Source organism: Dermochelys coriacea, chromosome 17, assembly GCF_009764565.3.
Source record: "Dermochelys coriacea isolate rDerCor1 chromosome 17, rDerCor1.pri.v4, whole genome shotgun sequence".
In the NCBI taxonomy this organism is placed as follows: Eukaryota; Metazoa; Chordata; order Testudines; family Dermochelyidae; genus Dermochelys; species Dermochelys coriacea.
The window spans coordinates 1,756,362-1,775,367 of record NC_050084.1 but is presented as its reverse complement, the minus strand read 5'-3'; the positions used below and the strand labels follow the sequence as shown (position 1 = coordinate 1,775,367).

Here is a 19,006-nt window from a genome sequence, read left to right as displayed (position 1 = left end):
ACTTCATGTTCCTAGTGGAAAATTGAATTTTTTGGCAAAATTGAAAATTCCCTGAAAAAAATAATTGATTTTGCAAAAAGGGCACTGACAGAACATTCCGGAACAGCTGTAGCAGCAATGTCCAGGTGGCAAGAAGCTTTTGTTTTGCAGAATATCTAAATGCAGGGTTCACAGCCAGAATTACAGAGCAAACCGTGTTGCATTTATACAATTTAAATAAAGCTACTAAGCAGTGGCAACGCCCACGCCCCAGGCAGAGAGAGACTGGGCTGTCTCTCTGCTTGGCAGCGTTAGCGACTCAGGAGTGGGCAGCAGGAGACGTGGAAAGTGATGGGGGAAAATTAAAACCTGAAAGTCCCGTCTGTCCTTTGCATTGTGTTGATTATTCTCTGGTAACTGCTTTGTGTATTTGCTGTCCTACCCTTATTTATCGCTGCTCAGACTGTCTTTGGAGGTTATGACCATCCTCTGTCGCTGTGAGAATATTGAGACGTCGGAGGGGGTCCCACTGTACGTAACAGGGGTTGCACAGGTAATAACCCTCCAGCTTCCTAACATTGTGTCTAACCTTCTTCTCTCCCTTCCATTTTGTGCAACAGCAGCAGCAGGATAACATAAACACTAACTTTTCCTCTAGTGGGACAACAACTGGATCTCAACACCCTCCTCTTTTGCCCCCTTCTCTGGTGTTTGCCTTCTGGTGCACTCCATAGCTCTGTAGGTAATTTAGAGAGATGCTACTGACGTATTCCAAATTCAGGGCCAGGCTGGCTCCTTTCAATAATGCTGCAGACATTCCCTCTTTCCTGTGAGGGCACTGTCCTCATCGTGTGCCATGTAAGAACACAGAGCAAACCGTGTCCAATACTACATGTCAATCGCAAACCCAGGTCAGACTTATTTGAGATGGGAGGGGCAAATTGTGATGTAGGGTTTTTGTTGTTCAAGTTAAAGCTGTGTGTGGAAAATTCCTAATGTGACTGGCTCATTGACTTGTTCCCAAACTTGTGCTGTGAGATTAAACCAAATCCTTCTATTTCCCACATGGCGGTAATGCCCATCTTGAATGTTGTGTTTTAAAAGCACAGTATGGAAAGAGCCCATCTTGTTTTGCTTCACATTTGACTTATGTTTGTACGGTGCCTAAAACATCTGTGTAAGTGCTTATTATTTATCAGTGAGTTTCCTTCCACTGGGCTGAATCTTGGACCGCTCCAAGGGCTCATGTACGCTAAAGCTACAGCAGAATCGGGGACTCATTACCATATTTGTTATAGTTCATAGCGTAGATAGGACAATTAAGTGTTCCCTAACACAACTACTGCCCTGTGTTACCTGTTAAATATAGCTATAAACTTGCCTGGTAGAGATACCCAGTTGTATGCACTGTACAGCAGGATCTGTGTAATCAGCTCCCATGCTGCATGCCAGTTTAATTAGGGTGATTGCAGAGTGCAGACTCAGTGCAGTACATTTGAATGATTTCACAGAATGGTAAAGTGGCCTGTTCAGTGGATACTGCTGCCTACTCATATCTCGTGTGTGAACTGATGTTCGCTGATATAAACCCTCTGACCTGTGCCTCTTTGATTTGATTCAGAGCTGGTTTGTAGTGGCTGCTAGCCAAGTCATACTTACTCTCCTATAATTGTTTCAAAATTCCAATGCCTTTTATTATATGTATCTACATAGGAGACTGGGGCACACACACAGCTCTGTGGTTCTAACTCCTGACAGGCAGCGTCCTCTGTTCTTCCAATCACTGACCGTCACCCTCCTACACACAGGGCTCTCCCAGTGTACTTTGGTCCTAACTAGCAGGACTCCACTGCAAGGATTGGATTGATACAGCCCAATAGCGTAAATTTCCTGTTTGTTTAGCTGATACTGAAGAGTAGTCGTGGCCCTAGAGGATCAAGGGCTCTCCGTTTCCATAAGCTTTGAGTCACTGAGGAAATGGGAGACTGCTCGGATGCCTGGAGCTGCCCTGAAGCAACAACCTACATCTGGATTAGAATTACCAAGCTCATACACCCAAAGTGGGGCGGCTCTCAGTCCTGGGCTTCATATCCTGATTATCAGGACATTAGTTATTTAAAAAATCAACTCCTGTCTTGGACAGTGAGACTGGGAAGGATGACTGCAGGCCAGGATGTCTTTAAAATGTACTTGTGACTCTTCTCTGAGCTCTTTCCCTAGAGTACTTCTTGATAAATGTCTGAGCCTAAGGGGTCTGCACAGGTATTGTGGTATCTGTGTAGCTACTCCAGTTAGAGAGATGAAATCTGGCCCGGTGTTCTTAATCTGATACTGTACTTTTAAAACTAGTGACACTGACCAAGCAGATCATATGCTGTCTTTTTATTGGGCAACTTGTAATATACAGACTTTCAGATAGAGGGGTCTTTGCGGGTTAGCCTGTAACTTGCTAGTTAACTCAGTAAAAGGGAAGGGGTCACATTATCTTGTTCAGTCTGGCTTCCCGGCCTTTCTCTGTTTAGAAAATGTCTAAGCATTATTTGAAAATCTTACTTTCTTGGCCAAAATGACCTTTCTAATTATGAACCGCGTCACTGGACAGCATCCTTTACATTACCTATAAGGAGTGTGGCAGGTAGCCTAGGGCAGGAGGTACAGGGGAAAGGCTGACAGTGTGTTACCTGGAAACGTGCAAATGTTCTACGTTTTTTGGCAGGATTTCCCTAGAGATAATGACGTTACAGCCCAGGTGCGAGGACGTAGAGACGGCGGAGGGGGTAGCTTTAACTGTCACAGGTGTGGCACAGGTACAGTAACTCCAAAACATCATTTCAGGAATGCATGCCTCTAACCTACCTCCTAATTTTTTCCTCTTAAAAGGTTGCTGTAGTCCAGGAACAGAGGTTATCTGCTCTGAAATGAATTCTTGTATGACAACACTGTCCCTGTTGTCAGTTCATACTACAGCATGTCCATGGAGTGAGGGAGGGATGTGACTTCTCCCACCCTCCACAGAATCATTGCTTCTTTTCCAATGTTCTGTCTCATTCATTCATGCAGCATATGAGGTGTTTATTGATGACGTGACCTACTTCTAAAAGCTGTAACATACCACAGTGCCCCTTGAGCTCTGTCATTTCCCAGAATTGAACCATTTTGTTCTGAAATCACATCCTGTTGCTTTGCATTGCCTAGAAATGTAAGTAGCAAATGGCCTTAAACCCATGAAAGTCTACTGCCTTGTTCTAAAGTGGTGTGCGGAATGTTGTCTTTATAACAAACATGAGCACACTGGCATTTCCAGACTGTCATGCGCAGCAGAATGGGTGTATGCATGCCTCAGTCATCAAATGATAACCTGTATCCGCACTGATGCTTCAGAGAGTATAGTCATGGTTAGAACACAGGACTGGGGGTCAGCAGATCTCTTCCAGGCATTCTGTATGGCAAGTCAGTTAACCACTATCTGGCTCTGGCTCTAAAATAAGAATGGTACTGAACTACCTTTCAGGGGACAGCAAATTAATTCATTAACATCTGGAAAAACTCTTGAGAACTTCAGATGGAAAGTGCTAACACAATGTAAACTGTTGTTAGTTCTTATATTTCAGTCTTAGCAAATCATTAATTTCCACTTGACTGCTAACATGTTCACATAACCACAGAATTTCTTGCATATTGGGCCAAAGTGAGGACCAAATGCAGGTAGTTGTGCACTTCACATTGTGGTTTCATATATCCAGAGACTCTTTTCTGTTTTCATAAACACTGTCTAAGTAGTCAACCCTCACTCTGATCTAATTCTGCAGCATTCTTTCCTAGGAAACCCTGATTGCCAGTGGCTTTACTGTGGAAATAGTATAATGGAGAGCTGACTATGATACCAACTGATTCAGCGTTTGCTATGACACATGCTGCTGAATGTCCCATTTTAAACTCCAGTGCAGAGCTCACTTGATTTATTTTGTATCCTCTCATAGCACTCATTGCTCTTTGCTGCCAAAAACAAGAACCCCAATAACAAATGTATTGCTGTCTTCTGGATCAAGAATTAATTTTAAGGATTTGTAACTGTTCGGGGTGTAATTGTAAAGGAATCCATTGGTCACACGTAGCTCATATAGGTTTTAAGCATGGGGTGGGGAGACCTACAAAATAAGACAAATATTTCCATAACTTTATGAAGTTCCAATAGAAAGGCTTTTAAAGTAAATCAACTTTTTTCCTTTGTGTTGCATTGTTCCACTGCAATATTGTACTAGTGCATGAAGATAGAAAATGACACTGAGAAGAAACCAAAGTGGAACTGACTAGTTTGTTTGCCTTCTCCAAGGCATGCAGCAAGCAAACAAAGGATCTTACTAGGGAAAAGTTTGATGCTTTGTTTTGATACTCTAAAGTGTTTGTAACATAAATAAGGACACTCTTCAAAAAGAATGTCCCTGGGCAGTGACCCTTTAACACTGGGTAGCACATCACTTTCTGTGTTACTGGGGTGCTTTGGGACACACTGGTATTGGCAGTATTGCTCTGTACCTCTTCACTAAACCCTGCAGCTGGCTGGCTTGTGCCTTTGCTCGTTTAATGCCAGTTTGTCCTGGAGGTGGCAATACGGATTGGCTAAAATGAGACTCTTTTTGCAGAGGCCCTTCGACTTCATGCCTGCTGAAAATTCCTTTAATTGTTTGAATGGTATTTGAAAAAAATCACATGCTGTGGCTGTGTCCTATATGACAGACTGGGGGTATGTGGGGGTCAAATCGTAAACTCCGTTTGGTTTTATGATGCCATTTGGACTGTAAACTTCCTGTCACTTATGTATTGTGACCTCCATCCAAGACATGTTGGGAAAACGAGTATGGTTCTGACAGGAGCAGTCTATTCTGGGCACCATGGTTTGCTAGGGTGTGGGACACCTCCTAGAGGGTATTCCACTCTAAATGGTTCTTCTGTACAGGAACAATAGGTTTGCTGCCAGGAGGACTCGCTACACACCAACCTAAACAGGCAGCTGGGACAGCTGCAGTTTCTCCACTTGACCAGTTAAGAAGGGGGTTCTGTGAGCTCAGAGGCCTTGTGACCGTTGCATTCAAAAGACAAGGCCAAGCTGGCAGGAAGAGTTGCCTGGCCTAAGGATGCTAACACCAAAGCCAGGCCACACAGGAGTGGTGAGATCGAAGTGGGGGGTTGCGTATGGGAGTGCTTCCATAAATCTGTAACCCTTCACTTTTTAAGAATCCAGTTAGTGGTTACAGCGATTCTTTGGTTGAGCTGGTGTTCCTTGCTTTACTGCCACATCATCCCTGCAACCAGAGCTCCCACAGCCAGGTGGACCCTGGAGAAACGTGTCTAAGCAGCAGAGGGTTTGCGGGGGGCTGAGGCACTGGTTCCAGGGTCAAGGCAGCTGGAGTTCAGGGTCCCTCTACCCAAGAGGGGTGTCAGATATGACGTCCATCTCTGGGAGTGCACCTGAGATCCAGAGCTAAAAGCAGTGTCCCAGTGCTGAAGCACAAGCGGTTCAGTGACTTGATTGCTCTGAAATGGCTCTTTTATAAAGGGAAGCTGTTGGAAGACGCACATTGGAGGTTAATCTTGGTTCGTGCTGTGCATTCTACTGCCGAGTCTGCACAATCGTTTGTGGTATTTGCAAGAGTCCTTGTCTAAAGCCCAGGCTGAATATGCTAAGACAGCTGGCTTGTGCAGGGACTCTGCATTGTTGTGGGGCCTCATAAATGGCCCTTGCGACCCCCTCTTGTGTGAAAACCACAGATTGCTCTCTTGGAAAAAAGGCAATCTCACAGCTGGAGTACTGCATGCAGGTCTGGGCACTCCATCTCAAAAAGGATATATTAGAATTGGAAAAGGTACAGAGAAGAGCAACAAAAATGATTAAGGGTATGGAACAGCTTCTGTATGAGGAGATTAAAAAGACCTGGACTGGTCAGTTTAGAAAAGAGACGACCCAGGGGGAGCATGATTTGAGTCTATACAATCATTAATGATGTGGAGAAAGTAAACAAGGAATTGTTGTTTTACCCCTTCATGTAACAGAAGAACCAGGGGTCACCCAATGAAATTAATAGTTGGTGGGTGTAAAACAAACACAAAGAAGTTTTTCTTCACACAATCACAGCCTCCCTGTGGAACTTGTTGCCAGGGGATGTTGTGAAGGCCAAAAGTATAACTGGGTTCAAAAAAGAATTAGTCATTCAGGACAGGTCCATCAATGGCGGTTAGCCAAGATGGTCAGAGACGCAACCCAGGCTCCAGTTGCCACTAAACCTCCAATTGCCAGAAGTTGGGACTGGACAACAAAGGATGGATCACTCAATAATTGCCTTGTTGTGTTCATTCCCTCTGAAGCATCCAGCACTGGCCACTGATGGATGCATCCGATGAAGTGAGCTGTAGCTCACGAAAGCTTAAGCTCAAATAAATTTCTTATTCTCTAAGGTGCCACAAGTACTCCTTTTCTTTTTGCGAATACAGACTAACACGGCTGCTACTCTGAAACCTGATGGAAGACAGGATACTGATCTAGATGAACCATTGGTCCAACCCAATATGTCATTTTCATATTCTTATGACTCCAAGATCACTTTCTTGAATGGTATCAGCTAATTTAGACCCCATCATTTTGTACATGGAGTTGGGATTGTTTTCAAACGTGCATTACTTTTCACTTCTCAACGTTGAATTTCATCTGCCGTTTTCTTGCCCAGTCGCTCAATGTACTGAGATCTCTTTGTAACTCTTCACAGTCAGCTTTGGACTTAACTATCCTGAGTAATTTAGAACTGTCTGCAAACTTTGCCATCTCCCTACTTACCCCCTTTTCCAGATCATTTATGATTAGATGTAAGGGTTGTTTCAGAGCACTGCAGTGCCCTTTCCTCTCCCAGCACTAAGTCTGCACCCTCTGCCTGGGCAGTGTGGTTGTTATACAGACAAAACTGCACAGGATCATTTCAGGGGACAAGACAAGATGTCATGTTTATTATAACACAATATGATTTATGACCAATAACTAATATCTCATACCTATGTGTATATATACACACACACACCCTCCCCCCCCCAAATTTTATGCAGCTGCTGTATAGTTACCAGTCCTGAATGTAGCTTGAGTTCTTGGCTTGGGTTCGTAGCTTGTGGCGGCTAACTGGCCAGGAAAGCCAGGCACAAGGGAGGGCTGGGTCTCTGTTGGGCATGCACCGATCTCCTTCCATGTTGGCAGCAGATTGTTACCTTCCAAAATCTTCCATCTCACCCATCCTTTTTGTAAGCTTTAGTTTGAATCCAGTCTATAGGTCTTGCTGTGTCACGCTGCCTCTGGGTTCGGTGTGATGGATCACTCGTCAATTGCAGACATGACTTTCAGCCTAAGACCTGCTTTGATGTTTCTTCAATTGTATTTTTGTTCTTTTCTTTTTAGGGTGGACTCTTCTTGCTTTGTCAGGGCTGTTGTCTGCATCTTCAGCCATTGGTGTTTACACTTTATTTCATCAGGACAGTCTGGGGCTGGAGGTTGATTCCATCATCCATACATACTTCATTCACACATCTAAACTAAACTAACAAGATTACAGCAGGGTTTTGCAAAAATGAAGTGAGCATTTTAAATTGGAGTTTGGGAGAAGTTAAAATGAAGTTTGGGTTATAACATGGGCAAGTGTAAGGAATGGCAAACAGTGAACAGAAGTTACAATATAGACAAGTACAATGAATGACAGTGAGCAGAAGTTACAATGTTGTAGCAGTGCAAGTTTCAGTGATTTAAGCAGCAATTGGATTGAAAGTGAAACTCAATTAGCCAGTTATTGGGGTACCTGGCTTTATGAATGAATGTAGTTTCATTCATAAAACTTTACTTATGAAGTTATATTAATTGAGTGAACAATTAAAAACCATTTCATTGATCAGTTCTACATGCTGAAGCCCTGAACGTTGCTCCCCTAGGTGGTAGGGTGAGAATCTAGGAAAACACATCCAAGAACTTCTGCAGCTGTGCCCCGGAAGTGCTTCATGTAGTACTTTGAAATTGTTGGAGGACTCTCAGCCTCAGGGCAGCGTCAGAATCTTAGCCAGCGGTAGACGAATCCATCCTCCTTGCGGTTCTGTGAATGTGGCAGCGCTGCCAAGAAACATGGCCCAGAAGGGTTTTGTTTCTCTTCATGGAATGAAGCCCTACACCACAAGATGGTCCAATTCAAGGAGCCCAGAGCAACTTGCCAGCTGCTCAAGAGTCATCTCTAAGTAGCATGAGAAGGTGCAGATGGCACGAGCTGTCCTCTGTGCAGTGGCAGCCTGCGATGCATCCCGGGGTACCCAGGGCTGCGAGGCACCTTGCTATCACCTGCCCTTGGCGTGAGGAAGCCTTGTCTGTGTGGTTGTGGATCAGCTCCCTGACTCCACCAGCCAGGCCTCACTCTGTGCAGGTTAGCAGTAGGCACACACCATCCCCAGAGCGCCTGGAGGGGGAGCACCCAGCCCCTAATTCACTGAACACTCAGTCCCTACTCCCAAAGGAATAGTACACACCACTTACTGGTGTTCACCTAGGATCACTGCTTCCCTTAACACATAGCACATAGATCTCTTCATAGTGTACCCAACACGTTTATTATGGAAGAGCAGAGATTCAAATGCTAGAAGGTAACTACACTGGAGAGATGGTTACATATACAAGAGAATCATAACAGGCTTGCTTGTGTTTAAACATAACTCACAAGACATTTCCCAGTCTCCCACAGGACAGCTTGGTCCACGTCCTTTTCCCAGCGTTTTCAGCCAGGATGGCTGTGATTCCCACCCTGCCCTTCATAAGATCAAGCTCACTGGCAACTTGTCTTCGCTGCCTAAAGGATGGTAGAGCATTTCTCTGCACCCCCAGATATACCAGCCCAGACCTTTGATCTTCACCTGAAAAGAGCCTCCCCCAGCCCTCCATTTACCTCTTCCTGTTAATTTCCTTCTGAAATCTCCACAAGCTCTTCATTAACATTTGACTCGTGTGCTAATAGACCTGTGTTATAAAACTCACAGTGGTCCTCTGGGAGAGATGGCTCCCCCTCTGGTCTGCAGCAGCCTGTTTCTAGGCACACTGCCTTTGCATGACCTGCCTTTAACTAGCAGGACTAGAGAACATCATTTTTCAAATATTACATAACTCCCGAATCTTTTTCCTACCTCCATCAGTGATTTTCGTGAGCATTTGACACAGGCTTTCAGGAGAGACTTTACCTGGCATTCTTTTAATGAACCCTGGGGATCCCTATACCACTGTGTACCCCTGTGACCTCTGCTAGTTGGCATCAGGAGATTCCATGGAAACTTCAGGTCCCAGCATGCAATGCTTCACCTTAGTAATCAGCAGTTGGCATTCACATATCCCACCATGCTATGCTCCATCTTAATCCATTTTCCATGAGCTGCAGCTCTCTGTTAACAAAAGGCAGCTACATGCTAGATTAATAGAACTCCACGGCCACGCCATTAGCATTGAGTGGCAGCAGCTGCAGCGTGTGCCTGGGGTCTCCACTGGCTAACGTACTCCGTAGGGTTTGGATTTAAACTAAGCTTATCTTAAAAGAGCATGTCCCATACCAAGAGAACCATCTCAGAGCCCGGCAGGTACATGAATCTTGAATTATCTTAATGGAGAAGCTGCTGGGAGTTGAAAGTTGTTGTGTTTTACTGCAGAGAGATTGCAAGAGAGCTTGACCTGACCAGTGAACTTGTCATGATGATTCCTTGGTCAGACCTACTTCCCCCAGGGGCCTCCAGGGGTAACTGTACCCTTTGGGGAGACGACGGTCTCGTCTCCCAGTAGTGAGCTGGACTGCCATGACAGGCTGAGCTCCCCATCTGAGCCGCTTGCAGGCTTGGCTGGCAAACTTCCTGCGATGGGCAGGGTCAGAGCCCAGCAGACCCCATGTCTGATGGCCTGCCCCAGGTGCTGTTTCTCATTCAGAATGTGACTTGGAACCTTGATTTCCAAGTGCTCCTTGGACAAGTCTGGGTTTTTCTCATTCTCCAGCGTTTGTGTTTGTGGAAGGAGTAGCCCTAGCGAAGGAAGAGCGAGAAGCAGGAAGGTAATTAAATGTGTATTGTATGTTGCTCCTTGGGTAAACCTCTCTCTCATGTATTTTGATATCTGCATGGTAATGGTGGCCTTGGTCAGGTCACCTCTGCAATATTTTTCACCTGTTAAGTTTGATTGAGTACTGTTGGCGTGCGCACTGGACCAGTTTCTGGCATTGGCCAGTGGAGTCACCTACCATCGCTCAACTGTAGTTGTGGGTTTGGAGAGGTCTCTGTCTCTGCTCTCCATCTCTGCTCACTCTGCAGCAGCCATTCCGTAGCAGCAATGACTGCCAGTACTCATTCAGTGTGTGTCCTGCACTCTTGCTGTTGGTGTTAATGATATAGCCAGGTCCCTTGGAGTGCTTGTAGCTTGGGAGGACCTGACAGCCTGGTGGCAGTGCTGCTGCTGTTGCTGAGTGCCTGTCTTCCTCTAGATTGACCTTTATCTCACTGTGTTTTCTCTCCTCTCTCCAGGTGAAAATAATGACCGAGAGCGAGCTGCTGGCTGTGGCTTGTGAGCAGTTCTTGGGGAAGAACGTCCAAGACATTAAGAATGTGGTCCTTCAAACACTGGAGGGGCATCTGCGATCCATCCTAGGTGTGGTGCAACTAACGCTGCCACTGATGTCACAGTGGCCAGTGCCTTGAATGGAGTTTTCCTTCTGTGTGTACAGCTCTCGGTAGCTGCTTCCCTCGCTGCCCTCTGGGTACTAGAGAAACAAGCTAAGCTTTTCAGTATCACTCTGAACAGCTGCTTTTCATAGTTGAAGTTTCTGGTATCTTCCTCGTCATGTGAAAATGTGAAATTGAGATGTAGGCAGGCCTGGTGAAGCCTGGGCAAATGTTTGTGCTGTCACATCCAAACCTGACTCCCCCTCCCCTCTTTTCCCAGCTCTTGAACAGCCAGGAGATAACATGGGGCCTGCTTGTTCCCTAGTACCTCCTAAGCTTACTGCCCACCTGTTGTGCTTTTCCCATTGTTTGTGCAATAGCGCTTTGGCTTTGTTTCGTTTTCCAGGCACCCTGACAGTTGAGCAGATCTATCAGGACAGGGATCAGTTTGCCAAGCTGGTGCGGGAGGTGGCAGCTCCAGATGTGGGCCGCATGGGCATCGAGATCCTGAGCTTTACCATCAAGGTACAGCTGGGCAAAGGGAACCCCACAGCTGGACAAGGAGAACCCACTGGGCCAATTGGCAATGCTTCTGGGGCAGTAACCTATCGGTCCTGACTTCTTTGGAAAGGTCTCTGTAGGATTTACAGTCTGCCTGTGCCCTGCTGGAGTTTCCATAACAGCAGCTACAGACTGGTATAAAATATGGGCCATACATTCAGTTCTCTGTATGCAAAGTGCTGGAATTCAGTGCCCCACCAGGGCCAGTCTGTAAACATAGCTGCAGTTCCCCTATCGTGTGGGAGTCACAAGGGCATTGCACAGAGAGCTCCTCAGCGTGGTAACCTTCCCCCTTTTGCATCTCTTCAGTTCCCAGACAGGCTGGCAAGGCAGGTTTGCATATCCTGGAGCGAAGCGGCTGCTTTGTTATTGTGAGCACTAGGTGCTCTGGGAAGGAGGGGTGGGGTCCGGGATGGAATGACTTGCAGTGGATGATTTTTAAGTATCTCCCTCTGTCTAGGATGTGTACGATAAGGTGGAATATCTAAGCTCTCTGGGTAAGACTCAGACAGCCGTTGTTCAGAGAGATGCCGACATTGGCGTGGCAGAGGCTGAGCGAGATGCCGGCATTCGGGTACGTTCAGCAGCACTCCTGCAAAGGGAGTGTCATCCTTCAGCTGCTTGCCAAGGCTGCTGATGTCCTCGCGTGTCTAATTGAGCGTGTGGTATGATTCCTTCCTGCAGGAGGCAGAGTGCAAGAGAGAAATGCTGGATGTCAAGTTCATGTCAGACACTAAAACGGCCGATTCCAAACGGGCCTTTGAGATGCAGAAGGCCGCCTTCAGCCAGGAGATTAACATTAAGGTGAGAGAGTCCTGCTTCCCCTGGCTGGACTTTTGACTTGGAGATCAATAGCAGTGGGTTCTTTCCGGCTGCCCTCCGGGGTCTGTGGTTAGTTGTCTTCTCTCCCTTTTTACACTGATACATGCTGAAGATGTCGCTTGTCAACCAGATTTGTAGACAATACATTCCAGGTTAGTTACAGTATTGGCAAATCCTTTGAGTAAGAAACCATAGGTTCCCCAGGCCTGGCAGCTCTGCGGATGTGTTGGATGCTTAGGGCGATGTGTACTGCCTCAGAAGGGAGGAAGAGAAATGCTCAGAGCACCTGAACTGACTGGTTCATTAGGCATGAGGTGCAAGAACAGGTGGGGTCAGTTTCCCAGTTAGACAAGTGCTGCCTTAGCCTGAGGTTCTAAGTGGAATCCAACTGGCCCTGACGTGTTCTGGTGCTTGTCAGCCACTAGCTCCTGGAGGGGAGGGGGACGAGGGGCTGGACACATGGGGACAGTCTGCTGTGGAGAAAGTTTGAGCAAACCTGGGCAGTCGCTGTCCCAGCAGAGTTCTGAGTGCTCCTCACAGCACGTTCCTCCCCTCCCTTATCGGGGGGGCTAGCTGGGACTGGGGGAGAGCGGAGTGGAAGTGTGTTCCAAGGGACAGGACGCGGGCTCCTCCAAGCCCTGCTTGGGACTAGCTGGTAGGGAGAGCACCTCGCTGTGACTCCAGCTCCCAGGATGGGACAGGGAGGATTCCCCTCAGGAGAGAGTGTCTGCTTGATTTCCCAAGAGAGCAGTTACCTCTTCTCTTCTCTGCAGACTCTTGCACTTCTCAGGCCGTGGCCACTCATTCTGGGCGGTGAGGTATTTGCAGGTCATCCTGCCTCCTCTCCGCTAAGGTCCTTCTGCTTCCCTTGCTGGTGAAGGCAGCAATGTCAATCTGTCACTGGGTCAGCGGCCAGGCTTTTCTGTTCAGTTGGGGTTAAGGGTGGGCACGAAGAACCTTTGTAAATGGACAAGTGGGTCAGGGCTGGAAATCCCAAAGTGACTTTGTGTTCTCAGTTGCAATAGCAAGGGAAGAACAATGCTGCTGATCTCCTCAGAGCCAGGTTCAGAGCTCCTGCTCCTATTACAGATGCAGACATTGCAAACTCCTAAAATAGCCCAGGGAGCTGTATTCCTTCCTCACATTGGGGAAAGCAAGGGCAGCAGCTGCTGCAAGGGGAAACTGTCACCTATAGAGCTTGCTAAGTGGGGTGGGTGAGTGAGGTTGGGAGAAAGTCTGGAATCAGGTGACCTTTGAGAAGGGGGAGTGCTGCACTCCAGCCATCCATTAATCCCTGGTGCTGGGGCAGTCACTGGAGCTCTGGGGTTGTCTAGATCAGGATGTCCAGCATCCTAAGAGGCAGATAGCACAAGGAGGGGTTCCCCTTCTTCATGCCTCTGAGGTCTCAGCTGGGTTTGGGCGGGCAGAACTAACAGCTTTGTGAGCTAAGCCATTGGAGTCCAGACTGTGCTCTGTCCCTCTGTGTGCAGACTGCCGAAGCCCAGCTGGCCTACGAGCTGCAGGGTGCCCGGGAGCAGCAGAAGATCCGCCAGGAGGAGATTGAGATCGAGGTGGTACAGCGCAGGAAGCAGATTGACGTTGAGGAGAAAGAGATCATCCGGATGGACAAGGAGCTGACAGCCACCATCAAGCGGCCGGCAGAGGCTGAAGCACACCGCATGCAGCAGATCGCCGAGGGCGAGAAGTGAGTGGCCCAGTGAGTGCAGGTGCCCAAACTCGGTCTGGCAGCTTGCTCAGAGCCCGAGTCGCACGGGAGCAAGTGTAGCTACCTTTGAGTGGAACCCTGCACTGGGAGCAGTGGGGTCCCAGCATGCTGCGCCTGGCCCTGGGGGCTCTCAAGGGCCCTTCTGAGCCCTACTGTACGGAAGCCCTGCTGCCCACAGCAGCGCACTGCTAAGGAGCGGGACTCTAGGCTCTTTCCAAGCAGGGGCTGTTTCCTTTCCAGGGTGAAGCAGGTTCTCATTGCACGGGCCGAAGCGGAGAAGATCCGCAAGATTGGTGAGGCAGAGGCGTCTGTCATCGAAGCCATCGGGAAAGCAGACGCAGAGAAAATGAAGCTGAAGGCAGAGGCTTACCAGCAGTACGGTGATGCGGCCAAGATGGCTTTGGTGCTGGATGCTCTGCCCCAGGTGAGAGGCTCAAGCGCCAGTCGCTGAGCCAGCCTCTCTGCAGGGAGGAGGCTGCGGGAAAGGTCAGTGAAAGCTTTGGCTCTGCTGCACCTGTGACTCGCACCCAGCACCTTGCCGGCGCCTGGTGGCTAAGTCCTGGGCCAGATCGGGTGCTCAGAGCCTTCCTGCAGTCAGCTACCAATGGGGACATGCTTGCAGGTGCACTTTTATGCCTGAACCTTTTTGAAGTCTGGCCAGCAAGTTTGCAAGAAGCCCCCTCCTGCTGGAAATGAAGCTCCCTGGTTCACTCTGATCTCCTTCCCGTGTGCCTCCACAGATCGCTGCCAAGGTGGCCGCTCCGCTGGCTAAAGTGGACGAGATTGTTATCCTCAGCGGCGATAATAACAAGGTGACGTCCGATCTGAACCGTCTGCTGGCTGAGATCCCCGCATCTGTGCATGCCCTCACTGGCGTCGATCTGTCCAAGGTGAGCTGGGACCAGCAGGGCTGCGCATGGAGAGCTGAGGCCTCTTTTCACTTCAGGGGACCTGCCCTTAGCTTTCTTTGTGGTTTTATTACATATCCACAACACGGGTTAGAAACCCCTTTGATCCTACCCCTCCCTATGCCCTTTGCATGTTATCGGACTGAGGAAGCTCTCCACTGCTCTGACCAACATTGCTTGGGGGGTCACTGTGCAGAGTTGGTGGCCCCACACTCCTGGCCAAGTCCTGGCTGCAATTCCTGGAAAGGAAGGAGGGAGATCTCTTCCCATGATCTGCTGTGGGGGCAGAAGAGGGCTTTCAGTGTGCCCTCCACCTCTCAGAGCTCAAACCTGTGTCCCTGATGTCTTCCCCTCTCCCTGACGGCTTTCTCCCTGTCGTCCCCAGCCTTTGTTCCGGCTGCAGAGTCTCAGCCTGAGAGCCTGGGGCTGGCTCTCTCACCTTCCGCATCCCACTGCAACACTCTTAACAGCTTCTCTCCTCCCACCCTGCAGATCCCCCTGATCCAGAAAGCCACGGGAGCCCAGGCATGAGGCCGCCAGTCCAAAGCTAGTGACGACAACTCCCCGTTCTGCATTCTTACTTCAACTGCCTTTAACACTTGGGAAATCCTTTTATATCAGAGACAATTGGAAGTTCATTTTTAAGCTCTGGTGCCTTATTTTGTAGGACCAGAATGATGCATGTTAAATTGGTCTCTTTTTCTTAAGGGGAATTTATTTTGTAAGTTTAATTGTGCGTTGTATTAGTCTGGAGTATCAATTTGAATCCTCGGTTATAATTGGGAGCTTGTCTGGTCTTGCAATCTTGGTGCCTTGAAGTTCTCTGTCCTCTGTTTGGAGCTCAGGGGCAGAGAGGCTGAGAGGGGTGAGCTGGAAGCCCGGGGGCTCAGGGAGGATTCACTGGGGCAGTGAGGAGCATGGATGGAGGGGTTTGCAAACTTCTTCCTTAAGGCAGAAGCCTGTTTCTGTAGCGCTCTCGGTGCGTGGAGCTGCTGGAAGAGAACCCTGAGCAGGACGTCCTTTTGTCTGCCCGAGTTACAAACGTGATTTAGCGAGTCCCATGTCCTTTCGTTCACAACTGCTTTTGTGGTCACCCTTTGGCTGGCCTCCCCTGTACATTACCCCCAGGGCATGCAAAGCATAGCAAGATTGCCCTGAGCCAAGCCCTCAGGACCACTCTGAGTTCTGAAGGGCCCAGTCCAGGCTGGGGGTTGAGAGAGGAGCCACCCTTGGGCGACTTCTTAGCCAATGCATGAGTCCTATCGGAGCCTGCTGAGATCTGCCCAGCCAACTGCATTGTCAGGGTGCAGGTCTCAGAGCCTGCCTGTGGCCATGCCATGCTGCAGCATATGTGGGACTTAATCCGGGGGCCATGGTTCCTCCACTGCTTGATTCAGTCTCAGAACGTAGCTGCTGAGTGGCTACAGTGAGTTCTCTCGGCAGATCTCCGCTCAGGGCCTGCCTGAGAACAGCCAGAGCCCTGGGGCCAAGTGTGTGATGAGCACTGCTCTGGGAGTGCCCCTTTCTCTCCTGGCTGTTGCCTGCGGTGCACAGTGGCATGGCTGGAAGCGTGGCGCGTACAGGCTCTCTAGTGTGTGTCAGGCAGCTGCCCGCTCCAGTGGGAAAACTGCTTGCAGCAACACCAGATTGAGTCTGTCAGTCAGTGGCATGAAGCCAGCCTACTGTCCCAGGTGTGTTGCAGACCCTGCCCTGATGCTGGGAAAGAAACTGCTCCTGTGGGAAGCCAGCTGCCATTCTGGAAGGGCCACGGAAGTCATGGCTCTGCTGGCTCCCTTTTGTACACAGCCTCCGAACGGCTTCTCTCAGCAGCCAGCAAGGCCCAGCCCAGACACCGCAGGGGGCAGTGTAGCCCGTTGGCTTCCTTCATCTGGGCCCTGAGGTGCAGCCTGCAGAGGGGTTGGGTTGGGTTGTTGGGTTTGATCTGGCTGGAGCTGTGCATGCTGGGGCCTGTGCTCTCCAGGCTGAGGATGGGGAGTAGCCAGGGTGCCGGTGTCCCCCTGGCCCTGACAGTGCAGTTGTTAAAATGCTGGAGCTGCTGTCCGTCAGCACTCCCGCTGGTGCAGGTGCAACAGGGACTGGCCGTGTAGGCACAGCCAGGGGGCACGAGGAGGGATCTGAGTGTGGTGGGGCTGTAACACCTCGCCCGGGTGGGGGCGGTTCCGGGGCTGTAATCCAAACACTGCCTGATTGTTGGTTGTTTTAATTTTGTTGAGCATGTGGCCTAGAGTCCTAGCTCCATCTCCTGCGCTCTCCCTGCCATTCCCCGCGGCTGCCCTCCTTTGGCATGGATTGCAGGGGGCAGCTGGTTCTCACAGAAGGACTTGGTCACAGAGGCAGACTGTGCAGCTCCAGCTGTCAGGCGCTGTGGATTTCAGTCCTGGGGGTCCCCTCTGAAGCTGTGTGTAAGGGCACAAAGCACCAGTTGTGCTATGTGGTGGCCATGGCAGCAGCAGGCGGGAAAGCAGCCTGCCCCTGCTGCAGGCATAGGATGAGTACCGTGTGAGGTGTCACCCGCGTCCCAACGCTGTTGTAATCCTGGGCTGCTGTATAGCAACCTTTCCTGTCCCTCGTGACTGATCCCGTTGCTGTAGGTGCCAAGCTGTGCCAGTGGCCACTCTGCTCTGCCAAAGTGTCTTCTCCTGCCAGTGGTAGCCAAGGCTTTCCACTTTGTGTCTGTTGCGGTGCCCTCTCTTGCCAGCTCCTCTTCCCCTGGTGGTTTGTCCAGCTCAGGGTGGGCACAGCAGTGCATGGGTCGCTCCCCCCAGCAGGAGAGCCTCACGCCAGGGCTCCCGGTGCTGCTTGACCTGCCTCGGGGTTGTCTCAGTTGTTTTATAGACAGCTAGCCTGTGTGGGGTGGTGTGCTGGTCTGAGTGTTCTTGCTCTGGTTGGAGTTGATCTGCATTATAGGGACCAATCCGGAAGCTTCACAGGCCCAAAGAGGGGTGGGGTATTAAACTATGGGAAACTGTACATGGCAGTAGGCCTTGAAAATGCTCTGACCTCCAGTCTCTCACGTTATCAGGTTAGCAAGGACACAGGCACCATGGCCGGCGGGCAAAGGTGCCAAGCCCATCAGCATAACAATAAAGCTGCTGGTAGTGGTGAACTGGAGGGCCCAAGGCCTAGTGCCCATAAGGCCAGTGCCCATTCTCCCCCTGCCCTCAGTCTTCACCCACAGCTCCCTGCTGTTCTGCTCCTGGTGCCTGCAGTGTGAATCCTACGCTGAAGTATAGTGCCCGCTTCTGTGACAGCCCCTGGCACATGGACGTCAGTTTCTTTCTTTGCCAAACTCAGACTCCCCAGGTCTGCAGAGGAGACAGCCTACTGCTGCCTGCAGCTGTTACATTTCTTCCTCCTCCCTACCCCGGCTGGGTCAGCAAAAGGGGCTCCGGCTGTCTTGTGCGTCCCGTGGAAGACCCTCCCTGCAGAGCAAACCTGTGGCTTTGATGGGGAATTCCCTGGTTTCCCACCATCTGTTTCTTTCCTCAACACTGTTCTGGCCCTAGGGTGGCTTGTGAAAAACTGTCCGAGTTGTGTGCGCTCTGGCAAGCTGCTACCCGTCTCCCTGCAGCTGGGAAGGTGCCTCCCTCTTTGGGAGCTGGGGGGTTAGTTCAAGTATGTGACCGGATGTGTAATGTAGAGCTGAAACTGGGTCTGGCCGGATTTCCATGGGGAAACACGAGGAATGAAGGAATGTCGGAATGTCTGGCCTCCTGGGGCTTCTCTCAGGGCTGAGGCTAGCTCTGCATCGGGAGGGAGGAGCTAGCTGGACAACAAGAGGGGAAGGGATGATTTTATCTGCTGGCTTGCGCATATGCCCCAGACGCACTGCTCTGTATATCTGGAACTAGCTTATTGCGGTGGCAGGCCAGGAGCTGACTGCTCTGTAAAGGCTGTTCATATCTGCATGTAAATTGTGCATGCCATAGTCCTGCTGATACGTTACATACTGTATAATAAAGAGGCAGCATGATCATGCTGCACTGGCTGTAAGTCATGCCCTGCTCTGACTCCTTCCTTCTCTGTCGCAGGGCAGGTTCGACTTCCCCTCAGTGCCCCCAGCAGGCTGAGGGAAGGGTCTGCTTGTCCTGTGTCTCCCACTCAGCCCCACAGCTGCTGCTGGAGTTGGTTGGAGGAGCAGGCGGACATAGGCAGTTTGCAGGGGCTAGCCTGCAGGCAGCATTCAAAGGGCCAGCCTTGCCCTGAGAACTGTCCTCATCCCAAGTCTGCTCTGGGACCCACAACTCTTCAGCTGGGCCAGGACTCTCCCTCTTTCTCTCTTATCAGGCCC

The 19,006-nt window shown here is 49.8% G+C and overlaps 1 protein-coding gene across 9 annotated transcripts in view; it reads left to right on the top strand.

Moving 5' to 3' along the window:
• Positions 1–18,712, top strand: part of FLOT2 (flotillin 2) — a 35,166-nt gene extending 16,454 nt beyond the window's left edge. For 4 of the 9 annotated variants that reach the window (XM_038376168.2, XM_043499204.1, XM_043499206.1 and 1 more), the window contains 9 exons: positions 2,696–2,786; positions 10,540–10,663; positions 11,084–11,202; positions 11,699–11,812; positions 11,923–12,042; positions 13,551–13,765; positions 14,027–14,210; positions 14,527–14,676; positions 15,187–18,712. In XM_038376168.2, coding sequence (XP_038232096.1) covers positions 2,696–2,786; positions 10,540–10,663; positions 11,084–11,202; positions 11,699–11,812; positions 11,923–12,042; positions 13,551–13,765; positions 14,027–14,210; positions 14,527–14,676; positions 15,187–15,225 — 1,156 coding nt within the window. In that variant the 3' untranslated portion in view covers positions 15,226–18,712. Of the gene's footprint in view, positions 1–441; positions 533–2,695; positions 2,787–10,539; positions 10,664–11,083; positions 11,203–11,698; positions 11,813–11,922; positions 12,043–13,550; positions 13,766–14,026; positions 14,211–14,526; positions 14,677–15,186 lie in introns of those variants that run through there. The other 5 variants (XM_038376170.2, XM_043499203.1, XM_043499205.1 and 2 more) reach the window with 3 other exon arrangements.
• The last annotated feature ends 294 nt before the right edge of the window (positions 18,713–19,006 follow it).